The 24,548-nt window shown below is 45.8% G+C and overlaps 2 protein-coding genes across 6 annotated transcripts in view; one reads left to right on the top strand and one right to left on the bottom strand.

Moving 5' to 3' along the window:
• adamtsl2 (ADAMTS-like 2) overlaps positions 1–24,548 on the bottom strand; it is a 43,804-nt gene that overhangs the window by 7,599 nt on the left and 11,657 nt on the right. For 2 of the 5 annotated variants that reach the window (XM_055886412.1, XM_055886411.1), the window contains 14 exons: positions 14,229–14,298; positions 10,255–10,357; positions 9,697–9,839; positions 9,492–9,567; positions 9,074–9,176; positions 8,817–8,962; positions 8,475–8,598; positions 7,757–7,837; positions 5,542–5,717; positions 4,566–4,893; positions 3,462–3,816; positions 1,007–1,110; positions 697–823; positions 281–494 (listed from right to left, as the gene is read on the bottom strand). In XM_055886412.1, coding sequence (XP_055742387.1) covers positions 281–494; positions 697–823; positions 1,007–1,110; positions 3,462–3,816; positions 4,566–4,893; positions 5,542–5,717; positions 7,757–7,837; positions 8,475–8,598; positions 8,817–8,962; positions 9,074–9,176; positions 9,492–9,567; positions 9,697–9,839; positions 10,255–10,356 — 2,079 coding nt within the window. In that variant the 5' untranslated portion in view covers position 10,357; positions 14,229–14,298. The remainder of the gene's footprint in view (positions 1–280; positions 495–696; positions 824–1,006; positions 1,111–3,461; positions 3,817–4,565; positions 4,894–5,541; positions 5,718–7,756; positions 7,838–8,474; positions 8,599–8,816; positions 8,963–9,073; positions 9,177–9,491; positions 9,568–9,696; positions 9,840–10,254; positions 10,358–14,228; positions 14,299–24,548) is intronic. The other 3 variants (XM_055886414.1, XM_055886413.1, XM_055886415.1) reach the window with 3 other exon arrangements.
• On the top strand, positions 20,360–24,041 carry mymk (myomaker, myoblast fusion factor). The gene is made up of 6 exons (XM_055886418.1): positions 20,360–20,541; positions 21,226–21,340; positions 21,613–21,761; positions 21,986–22,102; positions 22,283–22,420; positions 22,741–24,041. The coding sequence occupies exons 1-6, from the start codon at positions 20,407–20,409 to the stop codon at positions 23,350–23,352; spliced, it is 1,266 nt and encodes a 421-aa protein (XP_055742393.1). The 5' UTR covers positions 20,360–20,406; the 3' UTR covers positions 23,353–24,041.

Raw genomic sequence — 24,548 nt, 5'->3', positions numbered from 1 at the left:
AACAATCTAGCTACTATAGTGTTCCTACTCAGTCATTTCTGTACCTGCCATTGGAACTACCATGGCAAATACAACACACACGCACGCACGCACGCACGCACGCACGCACACACACACACACACACACACACACACACACACACACACACACACACACACACACACACACACACACACACACACACACACACACACACACACACACACACACACACACACACACACACACCCCCAACCCCTGTCCCACCATCCACTCCTCCCACAGTATAGCTCCACCCACCTCAGTCCACTCGGCCACCTCCCATTGGGGGCCACAGGTTGGGCTCTTACAGGCGCGGCGCTCCAGGGGCCTCTCCAGCTCTGCCAGGGTGCAGAGGTCACTGTACACAGAGCTGTCCAGACCGGGGGACAGCATCTTCCAGCAGCGCACCAGACGGAACTGGAAGCCCTCACCACAGGTACGAGAACACTCACTCCAGCTGCTCGCCTCCCACCTGAAGGTGAGGGGATGCAAATAGAGCAGAGTTCAGGCACAATTAGATATCTTCTGAAGTAAATGAAATTGAATATTAAATAAAATGGTAATGGCCAAGAGGCAAACATTGCTCTCAAAGAATTTTGCATCACTTCAAGAATCGTCCGACTCGTAAACAGTCCTTTAAGTACTTTCTCAGTGTGTTGTTTTCTGGTGCATACCTGGGCTGACACTCCCTCCCAATGCAGAAGTCATGAACAGGCTCAGGTCGGGTCATAGTGTCACAGTGCATGTCATTCACCTCAGCGCCGTCGTAGCGAACACACATGGCAAAGGACTTTGATACTCCTGCAGCAGAAATTACAACTTACAATTTCATAACTAATTCATACATACTGTGTGTGTGTGTGTGTGTGTGTGTGTGTGTGTGTGTGTGTGTGTGTGTGTGTGTGTGTGTGTGTGTGTGTGTGTGTGTGTGTGTGTGTGTGTGTGTGTGTGTGTGTGTGTGTGTGTGTGTGTGTGTGTGTGTACCTATAGAGCAGGTGGAGGAGCAGGGTTCCTGAGAAGACAGTTTCCAGCGGTACATGTCTGCAGGGCTCAGCTTCAAGTTCTTCTGCAGGAACCTCTGATTAGTTCTGTCAAACACAACATGACAATAAGGTTTTCACAATGTTTCACACTGTCAAACCAGACATGACCAGGCTTACACAGTAAACCCACTGAACCCCAGCTCTCTCTCTCTCTCACACACACACACACACACACACACACACACACACACACACACACACACACACACACACACACACACACACACACACACACACACACACACACACACACACACGGCTGATTCACCTCACCCTCCAAATCATAACAGCCAGCGACATTCTGTTTTTCATTAATTCACATAAAAGTGACATGAACATTCTTGTCATATCACTGGCGGGTTTTTTTATAGCCAGAGCAGAGATGTTTATTTGAAAATACACAGGAACTTTGAATCATTCTTAACCGGCATATCTCAGTGCAACTGTGACTAATTCCTGCACATTTATCCCTAGAGGTGACTAGTCTGACAGTATGTTTCTTCCCAGTCATATTTTTCACTTTGCCGCAAATACCTTGAATTATTTGCTTTTAAGTGGGCAGTATCCCATTTTTCTCCTCCTCCTCCTTCCCTTCCTCCTTTTCCTCTCATCTGTCCCCCTCCTTCTCCTCCTCCTCCTCTCCTTCTTCTCCTCCAATCCGTTCTTCTCCCCAGGGCAGGGGAAGACAGGGTGTGTCATGTGATGTGTTTTATGGGGCTCTGGCAGGAGAACTGGCAAAGCGGTGTATGGACATAGTGCAGGGAAGCCAACATGAATTATAAATATGATGGAATGCTACCCCAGCCAGCCCTGCGCTTTGGCTGTCTCCTCTCCATGTGATTCTTTGGCTGTCTCCTCTCCATGTGATTCTTTGGCTGTCTCCTCTCCATGTGATTCGTTGGCTGTCTCCTCTCCATGTGATTCGTTGGCTGTCTCCTCTCCATGTGATTCGTTGGCTGTCTCCTCTCCAAGTGATTCTTTGGCTGTCTCCTCTTCATGAGATTCTTTGGCTGTCTCCTCTCCATGTGATTCGTTGGCTGTCTCCTCTCCATGTGATTCTTTGGCTGTCTCCTCTTCATGAGATTCTTTGGCTGTCTCCTCTCCATGTGATTCTTTGGCTGTCTCCTCTTCATGAGATTCTTTGGCTGTCTCCTCTTCATGAGATTCTTTGGCTGTCTCCTCTTCATGAGATTCTTTGGCTGTCTCCTCTTCATGAGATTCTTTGGCTGTCTCCTCTTCATGAGATTCTTTGGCTGTCTCCTCTCCATGTGATTCTTTGGCTGTCTCCTCTCCATGTGATTCTTTGGCTGTCTCCTCTCCATGTGATTCTTTGGCTGTCTCCTCTCCATGTGATTCTTTGGCTGTCTCCTCTCCATGAGATTCTTTGGCTGTCTCCTCTCCATGTGATTCTTTGGCTGTCTCCTCTCCATGTGATTCTTTGGCTGTCTCCTCTCCATGTGATTCTTTGGCTGTCTCCTCTCCATGTGCTTCTTTGGCTGTCTCCTCTCCATGTGCTTCTTTGGCTGTCTCCTCTCCATGTGATTCTTTGGCTGTCTCCTCTCCATGTGATTCTTTGGCTGTCTCCTCTCCATGTGATTCTTTGGCTGTCTCCTCTCCATGTGATTCTTTGGATGTCTCAAAAAGAAAAAAGAAGTAAGGGATGGATGGGGCCAGAAGCCAGCCTGGAGCACATTCCATTCCCCCAGCCAGCCCAGCCAGCAGCATGGGCCCTTTTCCTGACAAGAATATCCAGCCCTTTTACATGCCCCTCTGCTCCGGGCCTCCAGTAGGGCCGGGACGATACCAATATCGCGATACGCGTCAGTATCGTGGTAAGGAAACAGAACACGAAGCGAATTTAACTTCTTTAGGAAAACAGCCTTAATGTTGGAAACAAACATCATTATGTTGTCATCCACAGTCACATGTAAATATTTTCCAAGCTATATTTTACAAAGCAGGCTTTTAAAGGACCAAAGAGTTAGGTCTGCTTCGTGTTTTCCTTTTTTCCATGGAAAACATATTGCGATACTGGTATCGTCACAGCTCTTCACTTCGATCCTTACTTAGAGAGAGAAGGACTCCCCACTGGGAACAGACGTCAATTCAACATCTATTCCACGTTGGTTCAACGTAATTTCATTGAATTGACATGGATCAACGTTGATTCAACCAGTGTGTGCCCAGTGGGTCTGTATTGTTCACTCTAACCCCTCAGCAGCAGCATCACTAAGTGAAGAGTATTAGAGGTGGAAGAGGAAGACCATAGGGGTTGTGGATGGGCTTCTGAAGTGGTATTGTTTGGATGGGTTCCTATACCAGATAGCAAGCTGACGTTGGGCCAACATTTCCTCTTTACTTCTGCTCAACATTGTGTGGATCCCTCCTTACTCTACCTGGTTCTGTTGGTGCGATTGTTGCTCCTCATCCCCGTCAGCAGCGTCCTGTTGGGGAACAGCAGGTCTCCAGTATCATTCCTCCGTGGGCCCAGACTGAACTCCCCCAGAGAGCTGTTGAGGGGGAACAGGCCTCCCTGCTCCACACTGCTATAGTCCACCTCCAACGAGAACACTCCCTCTCCCTTCGTCAGGAGCTGATTGGTTGAGATGTTAGTGAGCAGCTCATCTGGACCAATCTGCTCGCCCAGCAAGACTCTCCAGATGAGGTTCTCTGAGTCTGGCCCCTCCTCTAAAGGCCTGCTGGCTGCCGGGGCAGGGACTGCTACACTACCTGTGTGACTGCTGTTGCCGTCTGTTGGGATAACAAGAAGGGCGTGGAAAGATAGAGAAATTATTAACGCGTGAGAAAGCCTTATACTAAGTCGCACCAGAGGTGTTTCCTGGTCATGTGGTCAGGAAAAACTCCTGGTGCTTCTTTAATAAAAGAGGAGTTTTATGTGCAGTTTGTGCACTACAACAAAACAGCACACAAAGCCTTTCAACATATTCCTTAAGGCAGTAGAGGGCCTCGGTCTCACCCAATGGCCAAACTCCCTGCATAGCTGACCCACAGTCTAAGTGGAAGGGCTGTCTGAGAGCTTGGTACAGGCAGGTCGGCCTGCACTCATTACCACTCATGTTTGTGATGCAGCCATTTAAAAAAAGGAGAAAATGCCAGAGCTCTCTGAATTTTTAATCTCCCCCAGCTCCTCTTTGTATATATTCCTGTTAATAATGCAGGACTCCAAAGGGCCAGCAGCGAGGACTCTCTTTTTTTTTTAAAACAACATTTTATCTCATCTGATATCTGAGTGGTGAACTGATTTATATGGTGATACATACAGTAGTTCAGGGGGAGAACTGCACAGTCTGCACGTCGAGAACTACTCTCCCTCCCTCCCACCCTCCCTCTCTCCCTCCCTCCCACCCTCCCTCCCACCCACCCTCCCTCCCTCCCAGTTACCTGCATTAATCACTTGTGCATTGGGGTAATGTATAATTAGGATTATTTGTGTTATGGTTATAGTATTGGTTTTTTGGTTTCTAGTATGCTGGTGTTACCTGTGTATTGTGGTGGGGTTGGGCTGTCCTGGTGACAGTCGATGGCTCCTGTCTCCTCATACACCTCGTTGGTCTCCTGGCCTTTCTGGCCCTCGGCCCCTGCCGCCTTGGCCCCCTGTTTCAGCACCTGGTTCCTCTGGGTCTCAGGGGCCACCTTGTCATACGTGCTCCCGTTGGGGGCCACCATACTGCCCATCTCCACGGAAACCCCTGGGGCGGTGCTGTCGGGGCCAGTGTAGACGGGAGGTTGAGGGACGGGGGACAGGGACTCTCTCAGGACGGTGTACTCGTACGTGATGTAAGGGATACGACCATTCTGGTTCCACACCTAAATAGGGAGTGAGGGGGGGGGGGGGGGGGGGGGGGGGGTCAGACGGATTCTTTGGATTAAATGATGTTGGTTATACTTCTCTTTTACAGTGGCTTACACCAGAGGTAATGCTCTACGTAATAAACTACATCGTGCACAGATACAGCACAGTCAAACAGAATTATTACTGACCTTTTTTTTGATGACTTAAGAGAGAACATGCAAGCAGCAGAAACAGACCAGCATAGCACCAGAGACCGAGAGCTCACCCATTCCCTCCTCCCTTCTATCAAACTCAGTCAATTGCACATATACAGTAAATATTGTACAGTACATGACTGCTGTTAGAGTCAGCCGCCTAGCCTGCCTGCACTCATTCAGACATGGGACTGGATTGCCAGTGAGTGAGGCCATGAAAGAAAAGATAAGATACATGTACACTATTGACGTTTCACTGTGTAACGCATTAACACGAAAAGATGCGCAATGAAACTGAAGGAGCATGATCAGTTTGCAGGTATCTATCTTGCAGAACTTTTCCTTCTTGTACCCTGCACCTGCAAGCTACTGGATACGTGTACACTACTTCTAAACTAGACATTACCCAGAGGCCCTGGCTGCCAGATGAGGGGAGGGAGAAGAGCAGACCTCAGCAGGTTACAGTACCAGAACATTGATGGCCTGGTCGATGGGCCCTTTGGCTACAATGTACTCGATCCCCGTCTCATACACATCCATGGGCCGCCGGTATTTGAAGACGGTCCCCGCCGCATGGAAGTTCTGGGGGCTGTCCACCTTGTAGTTCCCATTGAAGAAGAAGTTCCCCGCCTGATCGGTCACAGCTGTGGGGGGGATAGGATAGAACATAGTCTCATTGAGGGGATGGAGGACCATTGGAGGAGGACCGGTTGGTTGACTCTACAGTAAAGGTCATATCTCTAATGTTCACCGTACACTGAAATTTCTCTTCCCCATACATGACCATAAATGGATACAGTCAATTCAAGAGATCACAAAGGAAATAAAAGTATATACAGTTGAAGTCGGAAGTTTACATCCACTTAGGTTGGAGTCATTAAAACTCGTTTTTCAACCACTCCACAGATTTCTTGTTAACAAACTATAGTTTTGGCAAGTCGGTTAGGACATCTACTTTGTGCATGACACAAGTAATTTTTCCAACAATTGTTTACAGACAGATTATTTCACTTATAATTCATTGTATCACAATTCCAGTGGGTCAGAAGTTTACATACACTAAGTTGACTGTGCCTTTAAACAGCTTGGAAAATTCCAGAAAATTATGTCATGGCTTTAGAAGCTTCTGATAGGCTAATTGACATCATTTGAGTCAATTGGAGGTGTACCTGTGGATGTATTTCAAGGCCTACCTTCAAACTCAGTGCCTCTTTGCTTGACATCATGGGAAAATAAAAAGAAATCAGCAAAAAATTGTAGACCTCCACAAGTCTGATTCATCCTTGGGAGCAATTTCCAAACGCCTGAAGGTACCACGTTCATCTGTACAAACAATAGTATGCAAGTATAAACACCATTGGACCACGCAGCCGCAATACCGCTCAGGAAGGAGACAAGTTCTGTCTCCTAGAGATGAACGTACTTTGGTATGAAACGTACAAATCAATCCCAGAACAACAGCAAAGGACCTTGTGAGGATGCTGGAGGAAACAGGTACACAATTATCTATATCCACAGTCCTATACTGACATAACCTGAAAGGCCGCTCAGCAAGGAAGAAGTGACCGCTCCAAAACCGCCATAAAAAAGCCAGACTACGGTTTGCAACAGCATGTGGGGACAAAGATCTTACTTTTTGGAGAAATGTTCTCTGGTCTGATGAAACAAAAATAGAACTGTTTGGCCATAATGAACATCGTTATGTTTGGAGGAAAAAGGGGGAGGCTTGCAAGCCGAAGAACACCATCCCAACCGTGAAGCACGGGGGTGGCAGCATCATGTTGTGAGTGTGATTTGCTGCAGGAGGGACTGGTGCACTTCACAAAATAGATGGCATCATGAGGTAGGAAAATTATGTGGATATATTGTAGCAACATCTCAAGAAATCAGTCAGGAAGTTAAAGCTTGGTAGCAAATGGATCTTCCAAATGGACAATGACCCCAAGCATACTTCCAAAGTTGTGGCAAATGGCTTAAGGACAACAAAGTCATGGTGTTGGAGTGGCCATCACAAAGCCCTGACCTAAATCCTCTAGAAAATGTGTCGGCAGAACTGAAAAAGCGTGTGCGAGCAAGGAGGCCTACAAACCTGACTCGGTTACACCAGCTCTGTCAGGAGGAGTGGGACAAAATTCACCCAACTTATTGTGGGAAGCTTGTGGAAGGATACCCAAAATGTTTGACCCAAGTTAAACAATTTAAAGGCAATGCTACCAAATACTAATTCAGTGTATGTAAACTTCTGACCCACTGGGAATGTGATGAAAGAAATAAAAGCTGAAATAAATCATTCTCTCTACTATTGACATTTCACTTTCTTAAAATAAAGTGGGGATCTTAACTAACCTAAGACAGGGAATTTTTACTAGGATTAAATGTCAGGAATTGTGAAAAACTGAGTTTAAATGTATTTGGCTAAGGTGTATGTAAACTTTCGACTTCAACTGTAGATCTTCAGAGATGAATTTCAGTTGATTAATGCACTTCCTTTACTGACTTCCCACTGTCAAGATTAATAGGGATCCAATTGCTGGGGAGAAAATATCCTTTGTATTTTCTGAAAATCTTGGATAAATGTTTTGCACCTTCTATGCAACATAACAACATCACACCGTACCAACAGGGAACATTAGAGATGTGTGTATACATGGCATGGTGAGCAGGATAAGAAGGAAGTACCCACCCAAAACATCAGCTGATTTCTTCCTCTCAATGATCTGAATGTCCCAGGAGCCCTCAGGGATTGATGTGATGAAGGAGTAACCTTGGAGATAGGAAACATTATGATGACTCCATTTTACCTGCAACTAAATAGCCTGAACATCAGACGAGTTCGCTAAAGAAGCACATATTGAGCTTGTTGTCAGACTAACCGGCTATAGTTCTCTTTCAGAGACATATTTGTGGGGCTCGTCCCAGATAGGTGTGTTGAAGGTTTGGAATAGATGGAGAGACATATCTTCTCCATCAGTACCCTCTATCCATGCCACCCACCCACCCATCCATCAGTACCCTCTATCCATGCCACTCACCCACCCATCCATCAGTACCCTCTATCCATGCCACCCACCCACCCATCCACCCATCCATCAGTACCCTCTATCCATGCCCCCCACCCACCCATCCATCAGTACCCTCTATCCATGCCCCCCACCCACCCATCCATCAGTACCCTCTATCCATGCCACCCACCCACCCATCCATCAGTACCCTCTATCCATGCCCCCCACCCACCCATCCATCAGTACTCTCTATCCATGCCACTCACCCACCCACCCATCCATCAGTACCCTCTATCCATGCCACCCACCCTCCCATCCATCAGTACCCTCTATCCATGCCACCCACCCACCCATCCATCCACACACCCAAACTATCTCAGTTTGTGGTTGAGGTCCTACCCAAAGTGGTGGCCCCGCGGCGGAAATTTCCATTGACCCTGCTGCAGCTGCTGCCATCCCCCTGACACACACCACACTTATCCAGCATGTTGGGCGAGAAAAGTACTCCATCACACCCGATTGGCTGCAGAAATGATGTTAAGACAAACAGGATGATTATCATTTTGAATCATTTCAGCACATGCAAAGCAAGTTGAACGTATGACACACACGGAATATAGCAAGTAAACGGAATTATTTTATTGACACTATCATGTGACCAGGATAATAAGCATTTTGGCCATTCTCACAGAATATGCAAAGCAACCTCCTCAGCAGATGAAGAAACAAGCGTTCCCTGACCTCACATCTGCCGTCCACACAGACCCCTCTGTAGTTGCTGTACTTGCAGGACGTTCCGTCCCGAGCGGGAACCATCAGCTGTCTCTGGCCGTCGGCCGTGGTGCAGTGCAGGTCACATGGGTTACTGGAGATATGGACATAGTCATCTGTAGATGGATGGATACAAAGGTCAGTCACGGTGTAATAACGAGCTTCGAGGACAGGCCACACAGGAGGGAATGACACAGAGCTGAGTGGGTTTATTATGGGTGTCTTACCCGGATACAGGGGTTTCCAGTGGTAGTTCCTGCCATTGTAGACCTGTGAGTTGAACGACCAGCACTGTTCTTCCCTGAAGCTTCTCCCAGAGGAAGGGCAGTCCTGCACAAGAAAGAAAATATACACACACTTTTCTGCCTGCTCCATGTATTTTTAATTTTAGAATAGTTTTACAATATATTATGAAAGGGTGTGACAACTCTAGGACAAAAGGCTGTTCACCCTGTACCTCTCCAGGACCAGGGTTTGTGGCCGCTGTACTGAACCTTAAGCAATTTGTATCTCAATTGATTACAAAAAAAGCTGTGTGGTCTACATTGACTTCTGCATCATAGGCTTCGGGTTGTGGGGTGTTGGGGTCAACATGTATTTTGCTAACGGCAGGAAACGGGGTGGCAGTAATAGACGCGCGCTAACCTTGGTGTTACAGAGGAGGTATTTCTTCGAAGTGCCAGTGCAGGTCATGTTGTCTCTAGCAGCGGCTGCTTTCTTTCTTTGGATAGAAAATGAATGAATTTAGTAAATCTGCATGTTGAGATTTGAAGATAAATAACACATTTATTGAGTAAAATTGAATAGAACAGAACAGTATAGAATAAAAACTGTCTGTCAGCGGACTGACCTCTGTTTGAGACAGTGCCTCTCCTGGGACATGACCCCCCCTCCGCAGGTGCGTGTGCAGGCGGTCCACTTGGCCCACTCCCCCCACCAGTATGTGGTGGACTCCAGCTCGTCCTCCAGACTGTTGGAGGCTGCCCCTTCCTTCTAGACACAACACAGAACCCTTAGAGGGAAGCAGCAGAACAGGGCCCTGTACACACTGTGACTAATTATAAGCATGTCTAGCCACTCTGCCAATCTGGGTTAAGTGGAGACAAGTGATATGTACTGTGCTCTCCTTGTAAAAGGTGTGAGAGAAAACAGCTGTGGGTTTTAATAAGAAGACATGTAACAAAGAATAGTCTGGAGATGCGAGGGCCAGAAAGAGGGAGCAAAGAGTGAGTGAGGGAACAACTGGCAAATAGAGAAGAAGAGAAAGACAGACCAACAGACAAGCAGTGTGACTGACTGACTGAAATGATGCCAGTGATAGAGAGTGTGTGTGTGTGTAAGAGAGAGGCCTGAGTTGGGTGAGCATGTACCATGTAGAGAAAGAGAGAAAGAGAGTGGGACAGCGTACCTGTCCCCTGGTTGAGAGGTTCCCTACAGACAGAGCCAGGGTGAGAAACCCCAGTAGCACCAGGCTGGTCTCCCCACATTGTTCCCACGACCAGATCCTCATCCTGACACGATCAAATATACAGAAAGACCTCAATGGGACAGAAAGGTGGGAGCTGAAGACTCACACCGATAAACCTGAACTAGGTACAGACAAACAGGATGGGAAGAACACTGTGAAAATGAAAAGACATCTTTAATGAACTTACATTGATGTATCTGATGCAGCAGACTCCTAACTAGGGCATAATGTACTGTACGATTAGTGCGAAGTAAACTCAGTTCGCAGATCACCAGTCCCAATTCAAATACAACATTTGAATATCTGTATGCTGTGATATAAAACAGGCTTTTATAACAGTCCTTAGCTTTTGCGTATATCAGGGATCTACTGTCCTTGCAGTGAGAGCACTTTAAAGTGTTTCAGAGGAAACATATCCGTGCCACATCTGTGTGGGCTTCAACGTAAATGTCTTCAGACTTTTTAGTGCACTGGCAATCACTGTGTACTTGGATGAAAACCTTCAGACGCACTCAGGTGGTGACAAAGACAGGCTGTTGAGTGAGCACAGGTGTTGGAGACAGGATTTGGAACATGGAAGCAGCATGTAAAACAAGTCTCAGTGCTGGAGTGACTAAGGTAAGTTTCCTAACTGAAGGCCTAGCCTTCCACACAGGTAGGCCTTTGTTTCCTCCACCTTAGTGTGAATGCACCGGCTGCCCCAGACGTTTACTGTAAGGTAACACACACACGTTCATGCAAACACACACACACACACACACACACACACACACACACACACACACACACACACACACACACACACACACACACACACACACACGTGATACACACATCCAGTCAGTGACATACACACGCTCTGACTCTAGAAAAGGCCCCCTTGCACATCCCCCTGTCCCACCTCTCCTCCTCATCAGGCCCACAACTCCAGTTAGGTAGGCTTCTTAAAATAAGCAAACAGATCGTCTAGCCCTGTTTGCAGTCTGGCTTTTTCTGGCACTAAATATTGGTGACAGGTGTCTTAAACTACCCGCTGGAACACCTGGAGTTCATTATCCTCCCAGACACAGCTGGAACGTGTCCAGCTGCCAAACTCTCTCGCTCTCTTTTTCTCTCTCCCTCTCTCTCCCTCTCCCATGCTCTCTTTCTCGCTCTCCCTTTCTCTCTCTCCCACAGACCACGCAGTCTGTCGCCGTCGAGACAGGCCTTCCTCCTCACATGGCTTCACAGGGCCACAGAGGAGAGTAAACACAGCCCTGCGCGTCTCCCCCTAGCCACACCCCCCTGCGTCCCCCTTTCCCCTCCCGGCCCTCTGCCCCCCTGGGGCCCCTGTTCAGGGGAGGAGGGGTGTTTTTCTTTCGCAAGGCAGCAGACAGACAGCAGGCTATCCCTGGGGAGGCTGTGGGGAGCTGGGGCCGGTCGGATCGGGGCTGTCTGGTCTGGATGGAAGGCCCAGGCAGACTCATCCTTTCTGGAGGAGCTGTTTAACCAGACTGGGGCTCCTTCCTCCTTCGTCCTTTCGTAGCAGCCTTCTCACGTTCATATGTGAAGTGGAAAATTGATGTTGCTCCCACTCAATCGCCCGTTGCTCTCCACGAGTCCTTGACCTCACTCTGCTTATACAAAGTGCACACAGAGGCATGGCTGAGAGAAGGAGAGGAGAGGACACTGGTGTTTTGGAGTGGAGAGAGAGAGAGAGTGCATGTGGTATGTATTTGCAGAATGAGTGACATTTTAGACATTGTTTCGAGTAAACACCACTTTGGGGACTCAGTCCTCTTTGTGATAGAGTGCCTTCCACTAGTTTGTTCCACACCTCATTCTGCGTACATTGTTTTCCCTCAGTGACCATAACAGCAATTGATGTGTCCTTTGTGAGTAATGGTCTAGCTACCAAATACTTCTCCTTCACACTGAGGCACTTCTGAACAACCTACCTTCCTCAGAGCAGCTGGTGGGAATTCCTCCTTTACCTGGGAAACTTCCTGAAGCTGTGTCATTAACAGGAAAAAGCAACAGGTGGATCATCTCACTAGTGCCACTCTATTCATTTCCCTATGTATTCGTTGTTCTGATATGGTACATTTCCCTATGTATTCATTGTTCTGATATGGTACATTTCCCTATGTATTCGTTGTTCTGATATGGTACATTTCCCTATGTATTTGTTGCTCTGATATGGTACATTTCCCTATGTATTCGTTGTTCTGATATGGTACATTTCCCTATGTATTCGTTGTTCTGATATGGTACATTTCCCTATGTATTTGTTGCTCTGATATGGTACATTTCCCTATGTATTCTTAGCTCTGATATGGTACATTTCCCTATGTATTCTTAGCTCTGATATGGTACATTTCCCTATGTATTCTTAGCTCTGATATGGTACATTTCCCTATGTATTCTTAGCTCTGATATGGTACATTTCCCTATGTATTCGTTGTTCTGATATGGTACATTTCCCTATGTATTTGTTGCGTCTGATATGGTACATTTCCCTATGTATTTGTTGCTCTGATATGGTACATTTCCCTATGTATTTGTTGCTCTGATATGGTACATTTCCCTATGTATTTGTTGCTCTGATATGGTACATTTCCCTATGTATTCTTAGCTCTGATATGGTACATTTCCCTATGTATTTGTTGCTCTGATATGGTACATTTCCCTATGTATTCGTTGTTCTGATATGGTACATTTCCTATGTATTTGTTGCGTCTGATATGGTACATTTCCCTATGTATTTGTTGCTCTGATATGGTACATTTCCCTATGTATTTGTTGCTCTGATATGGTACATTTCCCTATGTATTCTTAGCTCTGATATGGTACATTTCCCTATGTATTTGTTGCTCTGATATGGTACATTTCCCTATGTATTTGTTGTTCTGATATGGTACATTTCCCTATGTATTCGTTGCTCTGATATGGTACATTTCCCTATGTATTTGTTGTTCTGATATGGTACATTTCCCTATGTATTCGTTGCTCTGATATGGTACATTTCCCTATGTATTCTTAGCTCTGATATGGTACATTTCCCTATGTATTTGTTGCTCTGATATGGTACATTTCCCTATGTATTTGTTGTTCTGATATGGTACATTTCCCTATGTATTCGTTGCTCTGATATGGTACATTTCCCTATGTATTTGTTGTTCTGATATGGTACATTTCCCTATGTATTCGTTGCTCTGATATGGTACATTTCCATGTGCATTTTTCCCCATCACCACTCCTTTAACTCCAAGCAATTCACTCATTTCACTCTTGTAAAAAACAATATTACAGAATGTACACGCACTCTCTCTTAAACTGGTGCTTGATGCTTGACTGACGCCACAATCATGGTGTCATCACTTGTGTACATTTTCTACTCAAGGTTCTAATTCTGCTGCAGTCGCCTCTCCAAGAACCAGATCTGATCATCTTCAGACTTTTAACTGGATCCCTATGACCTAGACATGACTGAACCCTTGTCTTTCTCAGGTAGAACAACTTACATCATCAGAACACAATGCATTTGGTAAACTATATGACACATTATCACCTTTCCAAATCACAGTTCCATTGTGGAGCACCAAATTATTACATCACGCTCAGAAATTGAATTAGCATGAAACTGAGCCTTCACCTCATCAGTCTCTCCCACAGCAACAGAGAGCTCTCCAGACAGAGTCTGGCAACAGAAGACACACACACATACACACACACACTGCTGTAGGAAAGTAAACATCATTGTGAGGATTTGTTTTGGTCTGGAACAGGAGACAAGTCCCATTGGCTCGCCTGCCACCTCACAAAACGCCAGACACACACACAGAATCACATATGAACACACACACATACACACACACTTATACACACTTAAACACACAGACAGGCTGGAGGAGTGTAAATATTTGCCCACTCACCTAGCTGCAGTCCAGGGGCCGCCGAGCTGTGTGATGCCGGGTCAGAGTGGGTGGTGTGGTGGTGGTGGTGCTGTAGAGATGTGTGTGCAGAGGGAGAGAGAGGGAGAGAGGTAAGGTGTGTGCCTTGCATCCCTCTTCCCCTCCCTCCCTCAGCCCCTCTCCTTCCCCCCCCCCCCCCCCCCCCCCTCCTCCTCCTCCGAGCAGCAGGAAGAGAGTGGCAGTAGGGAGGAACGCCTAGACAAACAGGAGGCTCCTGCCCAGTGCCAAGCACCGGGGTCTGCCTCTCCTGCCTCTGCTGCTGCTGTATGTGGCGGGGACTCTGTCCCATTGACAGCCCAAAGCCAAGCCTGACAGCTCAACTCTCTCTCTCTCTGCTCTCCCCTCCACTCCACTTCGCTCCACTGGCAGACAGACAGAGGAAGTCGCTGTTTCCCACAGTGTGACCCCCCATACCCCCTACCCTACCCCCCACATCCCCTCCCATCACCCCATCACCCCATCTTATCAGTCCCCCTCACGTCCTTTGTTCCATCTCCTCCTCAGATGCTGGTTGTCTTGCCCTGTGTGCTCCCCTCTTTCATCTCATATGTTTCTATATGGAGAGAACACACCTGGAAATGGCCTACCTATGTCATGAGTTTCAGAGCAGGCCTTTACCTATTTCTGAGGTGAATCCAGAATATCTCAACAAATATTTCCATTAGAAAGCATATGCATATCGAAAGCTACATGAACCAAGAGTGAACGAAAAAGAGAAAAACAAATATATGGTGAAAGTGAGAGAGTTTGAGTCTCTAGAATGTATTGAGCACCAGAGAGAAAGAGAGAGACACAGAGGTTGAGTCTCTAGAATGTATGAACAGCACAGAGAGAAAGAGAGACACACAGAAGTTGAGTCTCTAGAATGAATTGAGCAGCACAGAGAGAATAAGAGAGACATACACAGAGATTGAGTCTCTAGAATGTATTGAGCAGCACAGAAAGAACGAGAGAGACACACAGAGGTTGAGTCTCTAGAATGTCTCGAGCAGCAGGGAGAGAGAGAGTGACGGATGCCGGGACAGGGAGGACCACCATGCCTGCCCACGACGTCTGCACCCAGCAGCCACATGTTCTCTCTGTTGCGCTGCCTCGGTGTCTGCTACGTGCATTAGGCCTGCTCTGCTACACTACACTGCTAGGCATCAATCACATCCTCCATGCCATCACAGATTTATATGGTGATAGACATACAGTAGTTCAGGGGGAGAACTGCACAGTCTGCAAGTCAAGAAGCATGCTCTCTCTCTCTCTCTCTCTGTCTCACTCTCTGTGTCTCTCTTTGTGTCACTCTCTGTGTCTCTCTCTGTCTCTCTCCCTCTCTCTCTGTGTCTCTCTCTCTCTGTGTGTGTCTCTCTCTGTGTCTCTCTCTCTCTGTGTCTCTCTCTCTCTCTCTGTATCTCTCTCTCTCTCTCTCTCTGTGTCTCTCTTTCCCCATCTCTCTCTCTCTCTTTTTAAGTAGAGGAGGAAAACAGAGGAAATGAGTCGTGGAGGGCTAACAATAGTCCCTAGGTGTTGTGTTGTGTGGAGAAACTTTTGGAGACATTGTGGTTAGTGACAAGAAAAAACAGAGTGTGTTTTTCCCCTCCACAGATGTTGGAAAATAAATATACACTGTTTAAATCGATGACACTCTTTCAGTGAGAGAAAGGTTCTAGAATAAAAAGGTGTATTCTCAAACTGAGATATAACAATCCACGAAAAAACGTAATTTACTGTGTATTATAATTTATATGTCTAAAATCGGAATTAAAAACCTATCTGAATTGTTTAGTGATAAACCTCTATTAATTTGTGAGATGTCTTTTACACATTCTATTTTAAACGGTTTCATTTCTCTTAAATGTATATCAGCTATCTAGGTACCTGGTAAATTGATTTCAGTCCATTTCAAAGGTTATGGTCTTATATTTTCAAATTCCAACCTATTTCTTCTGAGTTTCAGCAGGAGAGGAGAGGAGCTGTCATAAAATTCTCTGATGTCCTCTTGGCTCACAGCCCAGGTTTATTCAGGCTTGTACTGCACTTTAGACAGACACATTCATGCTCACAGACAGACAGACAAACAGGCAGGCAGCAAGTCAGACAGCCAGACAGATTGGCAGACCTACACATCGTCAAGCAGATGACACAGACTGACACACACACAAAATACAACTACATACCTACATACCAACACACACACACACACACACGTATGCACATGCCCTGGAAATCATTTCTCAATGGGGAGTAGAGCACAATGCACTCGCAATAACAGTTTATACACAAAACGATTCTATACTATTCTATATACTATACTATTCTATAAGTATATCTATGTTATTTTCCAAATATACAGTGCATTTGGAAAATATTCAGACCCCATGACTTTTTCCACATTGTGTTACGTTACAGCCTTACTCAAAAATGGATTACATTTTTTGAAAGTCCTCATCAATCTACACACAATACCACATAATGATGAAGCAAAAACAGGGTTTTAGAAATGTTGGCAAATTTATAACAAATAACAGAAGAAGTACCTTATTTACATAAGTATTCAGACCCTTTGATATGAGACTCGAAATTGAGCTCAGGTGCATCTTTTTTCCATTGATCATCCTTGAGATGTTACTACAACATGATTGGAGTCCACCTGTGGTAAGATCAATTGATTGGACATGATTCGGAAAGGCAGACACCTGTCTATATAAGGTCCAACAGTTAACATTGCATGCCATAGAAAGAAAATCAAGCCATGAACTCGAAGGAATTGTCCGTAGAGCTCTGAGACAACATTGTGTCGAGGTACAGATCCGGGGAAGGGTACCAAAACATGTCTGCAGCACTGAACGTCCCTAAGAACACTGTGGCCTCCATCATTCTTAAAATAGAAGATGTTTGGAACCACCAAGACTCTTCCTAGAGCTGGCTACCCGGCAAAACTGAGCAATTGGGGGAGAAGGGCCTTGGTCAGGGAGGTGACCAAGAACCAGATTTTCACTCTGATAGAACTCCAGAGTTCCTCTGTGGAGATGGGAGAACCTTCCAGAAGGACAACCATCTCTGCAGTACTCAACCAATCAGGCCTTTATGGTAGAGTGGCCAGACGGAAGCCACTCCTCAGTAAAAGGCACATGACAGCCCGTTTGGAGTTTGCCAAAAAGGCACCTAAAGCACTCTCAGACCATGAGAAAAAAGAATCTCTGGTCTGATAAAACCAAGCTTGAATTCTTTGGCCTGAATGCCAAGAGTCATGTCTGGAGGAAACCTGGCACCATCACTATGGTGAAGCATGGTGATGGCAGCATCATGCTGTGGGGATGTTTTTCAGCAGCAGGGACTGGGAAACTAGTCAGGATCGAGGGAAAGATGAAGGGAGGGAAGTACAGAGAGATCCTTGATGAAAACCTGCTCCAGAGCACTCAGGATCTCAGACTGGGGCAAAGGTTCACCTTCCAACAGAACAACGACCCTAAGGACACAGCCAAGACACCGCAGGAGTGGCTTCGGGACAAGTCTCTGAATGTCCTTGAGAGGCCCAGCCAGAGCCTGGACTTGAACGCGATCAAACATCTCTGGAGAGACCTGAAAATAGCTGTGCAGCGACGCTCCCCATCCAATCTGACAGAGCTTGAGAGGATCTGCAGAGAAGAATGGGAGAAACTCCACAAATACAGGTGTGCCAAGCTTGTAGCTTCATACCCAAGAAGATGCGAGGTTGTAATCGCTGCCAAAGATGCTTCAGCAAAGTACTGAGTAAATGGTCTGAATACTTATGTACATGTAATATTTCCGTTTTTTATACATTTGTAAACATTTCAAAAAACCTGTTTTTGTTTTGTTATTATGGGATATTATGTGTATTATGTGTAAATATTAAATATATATTTTAGAATAAGGCTGTAAAGTAACAAAATGTGGAAAAAGTCAAGCGGTCTGAATACTTTCTGAATGCACTGTACTTTGGACACATTCACACAGCTTTAAAACTAATATATTTTTGTAATTGTGCGCTCACAGAGAAGACTAACTAAAACATCTACTTTTCAATTATTTATAAAAGAACTAGAGGGCAGAGGGCAGAACTATTTATGAGAAAATCAAAAGGAAGCCCAGTGTTTTCTCAGATGCTTACAGGAAGTCCCTGGCTGCCACATTCCCACACTACCGTTCATGCCCATGTTTAGACAGGGACTGAGCAGGGGCATGGGCATGGCCTGCTGGGGTGAAAGTAACAATGACACACTTTCATTTTGTTAGCTATCCCCCTGCTCTCACATTGTACTCTCAACAAACTCAGCCCACGAACTTCAACCTCAGAATCCTGGGGCCAGCCCACCCCATTCCAGGGGTCATTCCAAATCCCAAAAGCTGTACAATGTATTGTTGTCTCTACCTTCTTGCCCTTTGTGCTGTTGTCTGTGCCCAATAATGTTTGTACCTTGTTTTGTGCTGCTACCATGTTGTGCTGCTGCCATGTTGTGTTGTCATGTGTTGCTACCATGCTGTGTTGTCATGTATTGCTGCCTTGCTATGTTGTTGTCTTAGGTCTCTCTTTATGTAGTGATGTGTTGTCTCTCTTGTCGTGATGTGTGTTTTGTCCTATTTTTTTATTTATTTAACATTTTTAATCCCAGCCCCTATCCACGCAGGAGGCCTTTTGCTTTTTGGTAGGCTGTCATTCTAAATAAGAATTTGTTCTTAACTGACTTGCCTAGTTAAATAAAGGTTAAAAAAATTAAAAAATGAAAACTATGTGCTGGTATGGAGAGGACAGTGACAGAGCGCAGGGTCCAGCCAATAGGGGTCCCCAAGCCGAGCCTGAGAGTGCCGTTTTGACCATGTCCCGAGTGCTCATGTTACGGAGTCCCTCCAGGAATCTGAGGCGTGGGGTGTGTTCCCAACTACACTGCACCCTTTGTGTTCCCCCCGTCAGCCCCACAGGGCAGGTGCAACAGCTGAGCGGAGAGGAGAGGAGAGAAGGAACGAAGGAGAGAAGGAGAGGAGAGGGCAACTGCTGCACCACCAGCTACTTCTAAAGGCTTAAAGAGCTCCCTCTCTACCGTGACCTCCTAATTTAATTAGATCCATGCGAGTTTTACATTTACTACTTCACAATTGGCTCTGGAAAAACATTGATCCAATGTACAATACATACTCGTAGAAGTACTTTATGAGTGCTGCCTGGGGTGGACTGGTATTGCATGGTCATCATTGGCAAATTCAGATGAGCAGTGTTTCTCTGCATGGGACACTAACAGAGCCACTGCTAAAAAGTTGACTTGTCTGGAGTGACTGCCACAAGAGATGGAGGTTCTCAATAACGATCATACAACCACAACAAAACCCAGGGCAGCGCTTTGAATCTAACGTATGCCTCACCATTGACCTTGATAGGTTTGGTTTCTGAGCTTGAATTATTATTAATCATTAGTTATAAAAGAGACATGAGCGGTGTCATAATGAAGCTTGGGAGGGGCTGAGTGCCGGGAACACGGTCACACGTGGCGGTACTGATAAGAGGAGGAACCGTTTAAGGCCCATTTCACTCAGATCCCTGCCTAGCAAAAAGGATGCAATGTTTAGCGATAAGGAGGAGACTCCACCCAAAGTGGGGTATGTATACTACCACGGGTGAAACCATGTGTTTGTCTGAATGCAGCTGTATTGACCCTCTGGGCAGAATTATCTTGGTTTTAAAGCTTTCATTGTATCCGTTGAGTTTGTACTCTGAAAATTAGAACCTAACAACCTGAAACACGACGCTTCACAAACATGCCGCAATGTCATGGCATGCGACCACTCTCCCCTCCCAGCCGTGCCTGCCAGACCTGGTATGCAGACAGCTGTCCTACGACGACAGCGCACATACACGCCTCGCTGGGGCAAATTAAAACTTTAAAGTGCTCCAACAGGACAGCTGTGTGTGTGAGAGTGTGTGTGGTGTGGTGCGGTGTACATTTCCCTGTCCACTTACCAGCTCTCTCATTTCACTGGTAGAGGACTAAGGGACTCAAGGACATCTTCCCATCCAGCGCTGCCAGATAGCCACAGAGCAGTACTACTGTAGACAGCCTGTATCAATATCAATTCAGCTGAGGTGTGATTATTGCTGGTTGAAAACTCGGATCAGATCAACCTGTCATCTGCCACCATGGGAGCCTACATTGCCAAGATGCTGCTGCCCACCGTTAGTAGCCTGGTGTTCCTGCCTGCAGCCAGCGTGGCCACCAAGAGAGGCTTCCACATGGAGGCCATGGTCTACTTCTTCACCATGTTCTTCACAACGGTAAGAAAGCATGGCATGACGCTGAGATGTTGACAACGTGCATTACTGTATTATGGAGGCTGCCTGTGTGTTACTGACACTGCTTGTGAGTGGGGCTGTGTGTGTGTACTATACTTGTGAGTGGCGCTGTGTGTGTGTGCTGTACTTGTGAGTGATTGTGTAGACAACTTCAAACAAGCTATGATTAGTACTGTAATACTGAAGAAAATGCATTGCACAGTGACCAGTGGAGGCTGCTGAGGGGAGGACGGCTCATAATAATGGCTGGAACGGAGCAAATGGAATGGCATCAAACCATGTGTTTGATGTATTTGATACCATTCCACCATTAAGCTCCAGCCACAACCACGAGCCCATCCTCCCTAAATAAGGTGCCACCAACCTCCTGTGGTACAGTCCTTGGTACAGTCCTTTGTACAGTCCTTTGTACAGTCCTTTGTATAGTTTTTTGTACAGTCCTTTGTACAGTCCTTTGTATAGTCCTTTGTACAGTCCTTTGTACAGTAATTTGAGTCATTTCTTAGGGGTGCTTATGATTACAACCTAAAGTGTGGGTCTACTTTTACTTTGTGTCTCTGCTAACCTACCAGAGACAGGATGTCCTATCAGAACTGAAACGAACAGAAAGGAAGTGACTGTGTAATACTGTTGTACTTGAAACCCATGGGATGTGTTTAACCCTAGATTTACCATGCGTGTGATGGGCCAGGCCTCTCCATCATATGTTTCATGAAGTATGAGATCCTGGAGTACTTCAGCGTGTACGGAACAGCCATCTCGATCTGGGTCACACTGATAGGTGAGTGTAAACAGCACACTTTTGTATCATGACACTTTAATGGCTTACTATGTTCAGAGAGCTCGTGAGTTCTGCATTCAGTACCACTGAACAATTGTTCGGAAGCATGTGCTGTGTCTGTCTCTCACTCTCCTGTACGCACGCACACACAAACACAAACACGCACACGCACACACACACACACACACACACACACACACACACACACACGCACGCACACACAAACACACACACACGCACACGCACACACACACACACACTCTCTTCTCCAGCTTTAGGGGATTTTGATGAGCCAAAGCGTTCTACTCTGACCATGTTTGGGGTTTTGACCTGTGCTGTGAGGATCTACCAGGACCGCTGGGGCTATGGGATCTACTCTGGACCAATAGGATCAGCAGTATTCATAATCACTGTCAAATGGGTGTGTGAAGACAACTTACAATATGGCTATGACAAACACTGATAACGATATGCATTAATATGGTCATGTTTACAGTAATTTGACAAGAGATCTCATAATCTCGTCAATGTGAAATGTATACCTAAGTTCCTACTTAGTTGCGGTATTGCTTAGCAACATTGCATTGATTATCTCTTCAACTTAACCTATTTTGCTGTAAACACATCTTGTGTATCATATTTCAGTTACAGAAAATGAAAGAGATAAGGGGCCTCTACCCCGAGAAGAGCGTATACACCCAACAGGTGGGACCAGGGTGCTGCTTCGGTGCCCTGGCTCTGATGCTCCGCTTCTACTTTGAGGTACCAGAACATCTCCCTCCTTCCCCTCGCCATTCACAATCAAGGCAATAACTAGATGGTCAACTGCATATCACCTTGTTGAGATCTGTGTTTCGCTTGCACAAGTGGGAACAACATTGACATCAAAAAAGTAAAAACATTTTTTGGGGGGGGGACTTATCGATTTCAATTTGTGTACAGGAGTGGGACTACGCTTATGTCCACAGTTTCTACCACCTGTCTATGGCCGTGTCCTTCGTGCTACTGCTACCCAAGAAGAACCGCTATGCAGGGACAGACAACCCCGCCAAGCTCAGCTGCTACACCCTCCTCTGCTGTGTATGTCACCCTTTATATCTCAACAATGCACAGGGCTTCAGTGCTATAAACATGTTGCATGACGTACAGAACAAGTTCATTTCAGCTTGTTCAATGAAAAGTTGGATTCTGCTTATAACTTAGATAATCAGTCACAGCGACTACAATGGTGCTTGTACCGGAGCTGCCATGTCTTTTACAGTTGAACAAACATACTTAATGAATTGCTAGTCAGAGAAGGTGCTGTAAGCTCCTATAGTCACATTTGTTAAAAAAAACATTTGTTGTCTCTCCAACTCTCCTTACCAAGGTTTCTCTAACTTTTCTCTCTGTACTATCAGACACCTTTTCCTGCTTCTACGAAGGAGAAGAAGGACAAGAAGAAGACCCCGTCTCGAACCATTTGGACCATTCCCACTGAGCGGCCTTGGACACGGGCCTGCAACTCACCAACTCTCCCTCTGTTCAACCCACCTAGTACACCTGTTAAGAAAGCTCTGGACATCACTACACATGTTAAGAAAGGATGGGAGATCATCAACACTACACCTGATAAGAAAGCACTGGACATCAACACTACACCTGATAAGAAAGCACTGGATTTCACTACGCCTGTTAAGAAAGGATGGGAGATCATCAGTACTACACCTGTTAAGAAAGGACTGGACATCAACACTACACCTGATAAGAAAGCACCGGACATCAACACTACACCTGATAAGAAAGCAGTGGATTTCACTACGCCTGTTAAGAAAGGATGGGAGATCATCAGTACTACACCTGTTAAGAAAGGACTGGACAACAGCACTAAAACTGTTAAGAGAGCACTGGACTTCAGCTGCACTAAATCAGTAGAGAAGGGACTGGACATCAGACTAGATATGAGCAGCACTAAACCTTTTCACAAAGGACTGGACATCAGCAAGCTCAAAGAACAGAATGGGTGGAAGTGACCCCACAAGACAGATAAACTTTTATGAGTCAGTTGGTCTTGGTGATGTCCAGAGAGAAAGCAAATAGAGAGAGAACGATGTCATACAATACAGGGTTACAGGAACACAGACATCATCCACGAAGGTCAGGCCCTGGCCTGTGCCCTCAGGGAGACAAAGAGTATGGCTGTCTCTTCTGTCTGCACAGAAAACAGGAGAGAAGCCCTTTACTTCAAAACATGAGGAGAGTGACAGGGAGAAGGGTTCCTGAGGCAAGCCAGTAAAACTGACTGGAAAATTTGTGAGTAACACAGGCGGCAGACATTTTTTCTCTCCAAGATGAATAAATTGTCTTTCAAATGTTTCTCAGGAGGGACCTTTCGTCTGCTGCTCTCTCTCTCTGAGAAAGGAACTATGCAGTTAAATTCAGTTATGAAAATTACAAGATTGTAAAAGCACATTTTACTCGCTTTATATATCCCCTAGGTGCCAAACATGTCATCTGGTGCATCAGACATTTGAGTGCAGCAGAATCCGGTCCAGACACTAGACTGTAAACCAACTGCAGCGTTTTAGAATGTTTAGAATGAGGTGGCAGGTATTTATTCCACTATATTGAGTGACCAAGCAACTTCGACTTTGTATCCTTACTTTTCAGCCTCACTCTCGCTAACCGTTTTTATGATGAACTTTACATAATGCTTATTTATTGCAATGGGAAGGGTTTTATTTAACCGTGATGGTTTCACTATAATGTATGTAATTCTTTTTCAAATAAATGGTTGATGTTTCCTTTGATCTGATTCTGCATCCTTGTTTTATGTGTAGAATTGAGCAGACACCCCACATGTGAAAATAACTACCTGTATCGGAGTAAATTTATTTTGCACAAGAACAGCTCTTTCACCATTGATACACACCCTGACTGGCACATACTTAATTCAAGCAGCACTAATCCACTTAAAGCCGTTCACATCATAAAAGTGCAAGGATTCTACATTTCCCTTCAGGAGGAAAAAGCGGCGTGCGTTAGCTGCACGTCACCTGTTCCGAACACTACCCAAAGATTACAAACGTGTTCTGCAAGTCTTAGACAAAACAGTCTCTAGCCAAACGTGAATGAAACTCCTCCGGTCCATCAATAATTTTTTGACTGGGGGCAAAGCCACCAGCTCCTGTGCCCAGAGAAAGGTGTTTTTGTCTGGGGTAGAACCTGG

The sequence above is a fragment of the Salvelinus fontinalis genome, chromosome 28, assembly GCF_029448725.1.
Source record: "Salvelinus fontinalis isolate EN_2023a chromosome 28, ASM2944872v1, whole genome shotgun sequence".
Lineage (NCBI taxonomy): Eukaryota > Metazoa > Chordata > Actinopteri > Salmoniformes > Salmonidae > Salvelinus > Salvelinus fontinalis.
This window is presented reverse-complemented; position numbering and strand designations above follow the sequence as displayed.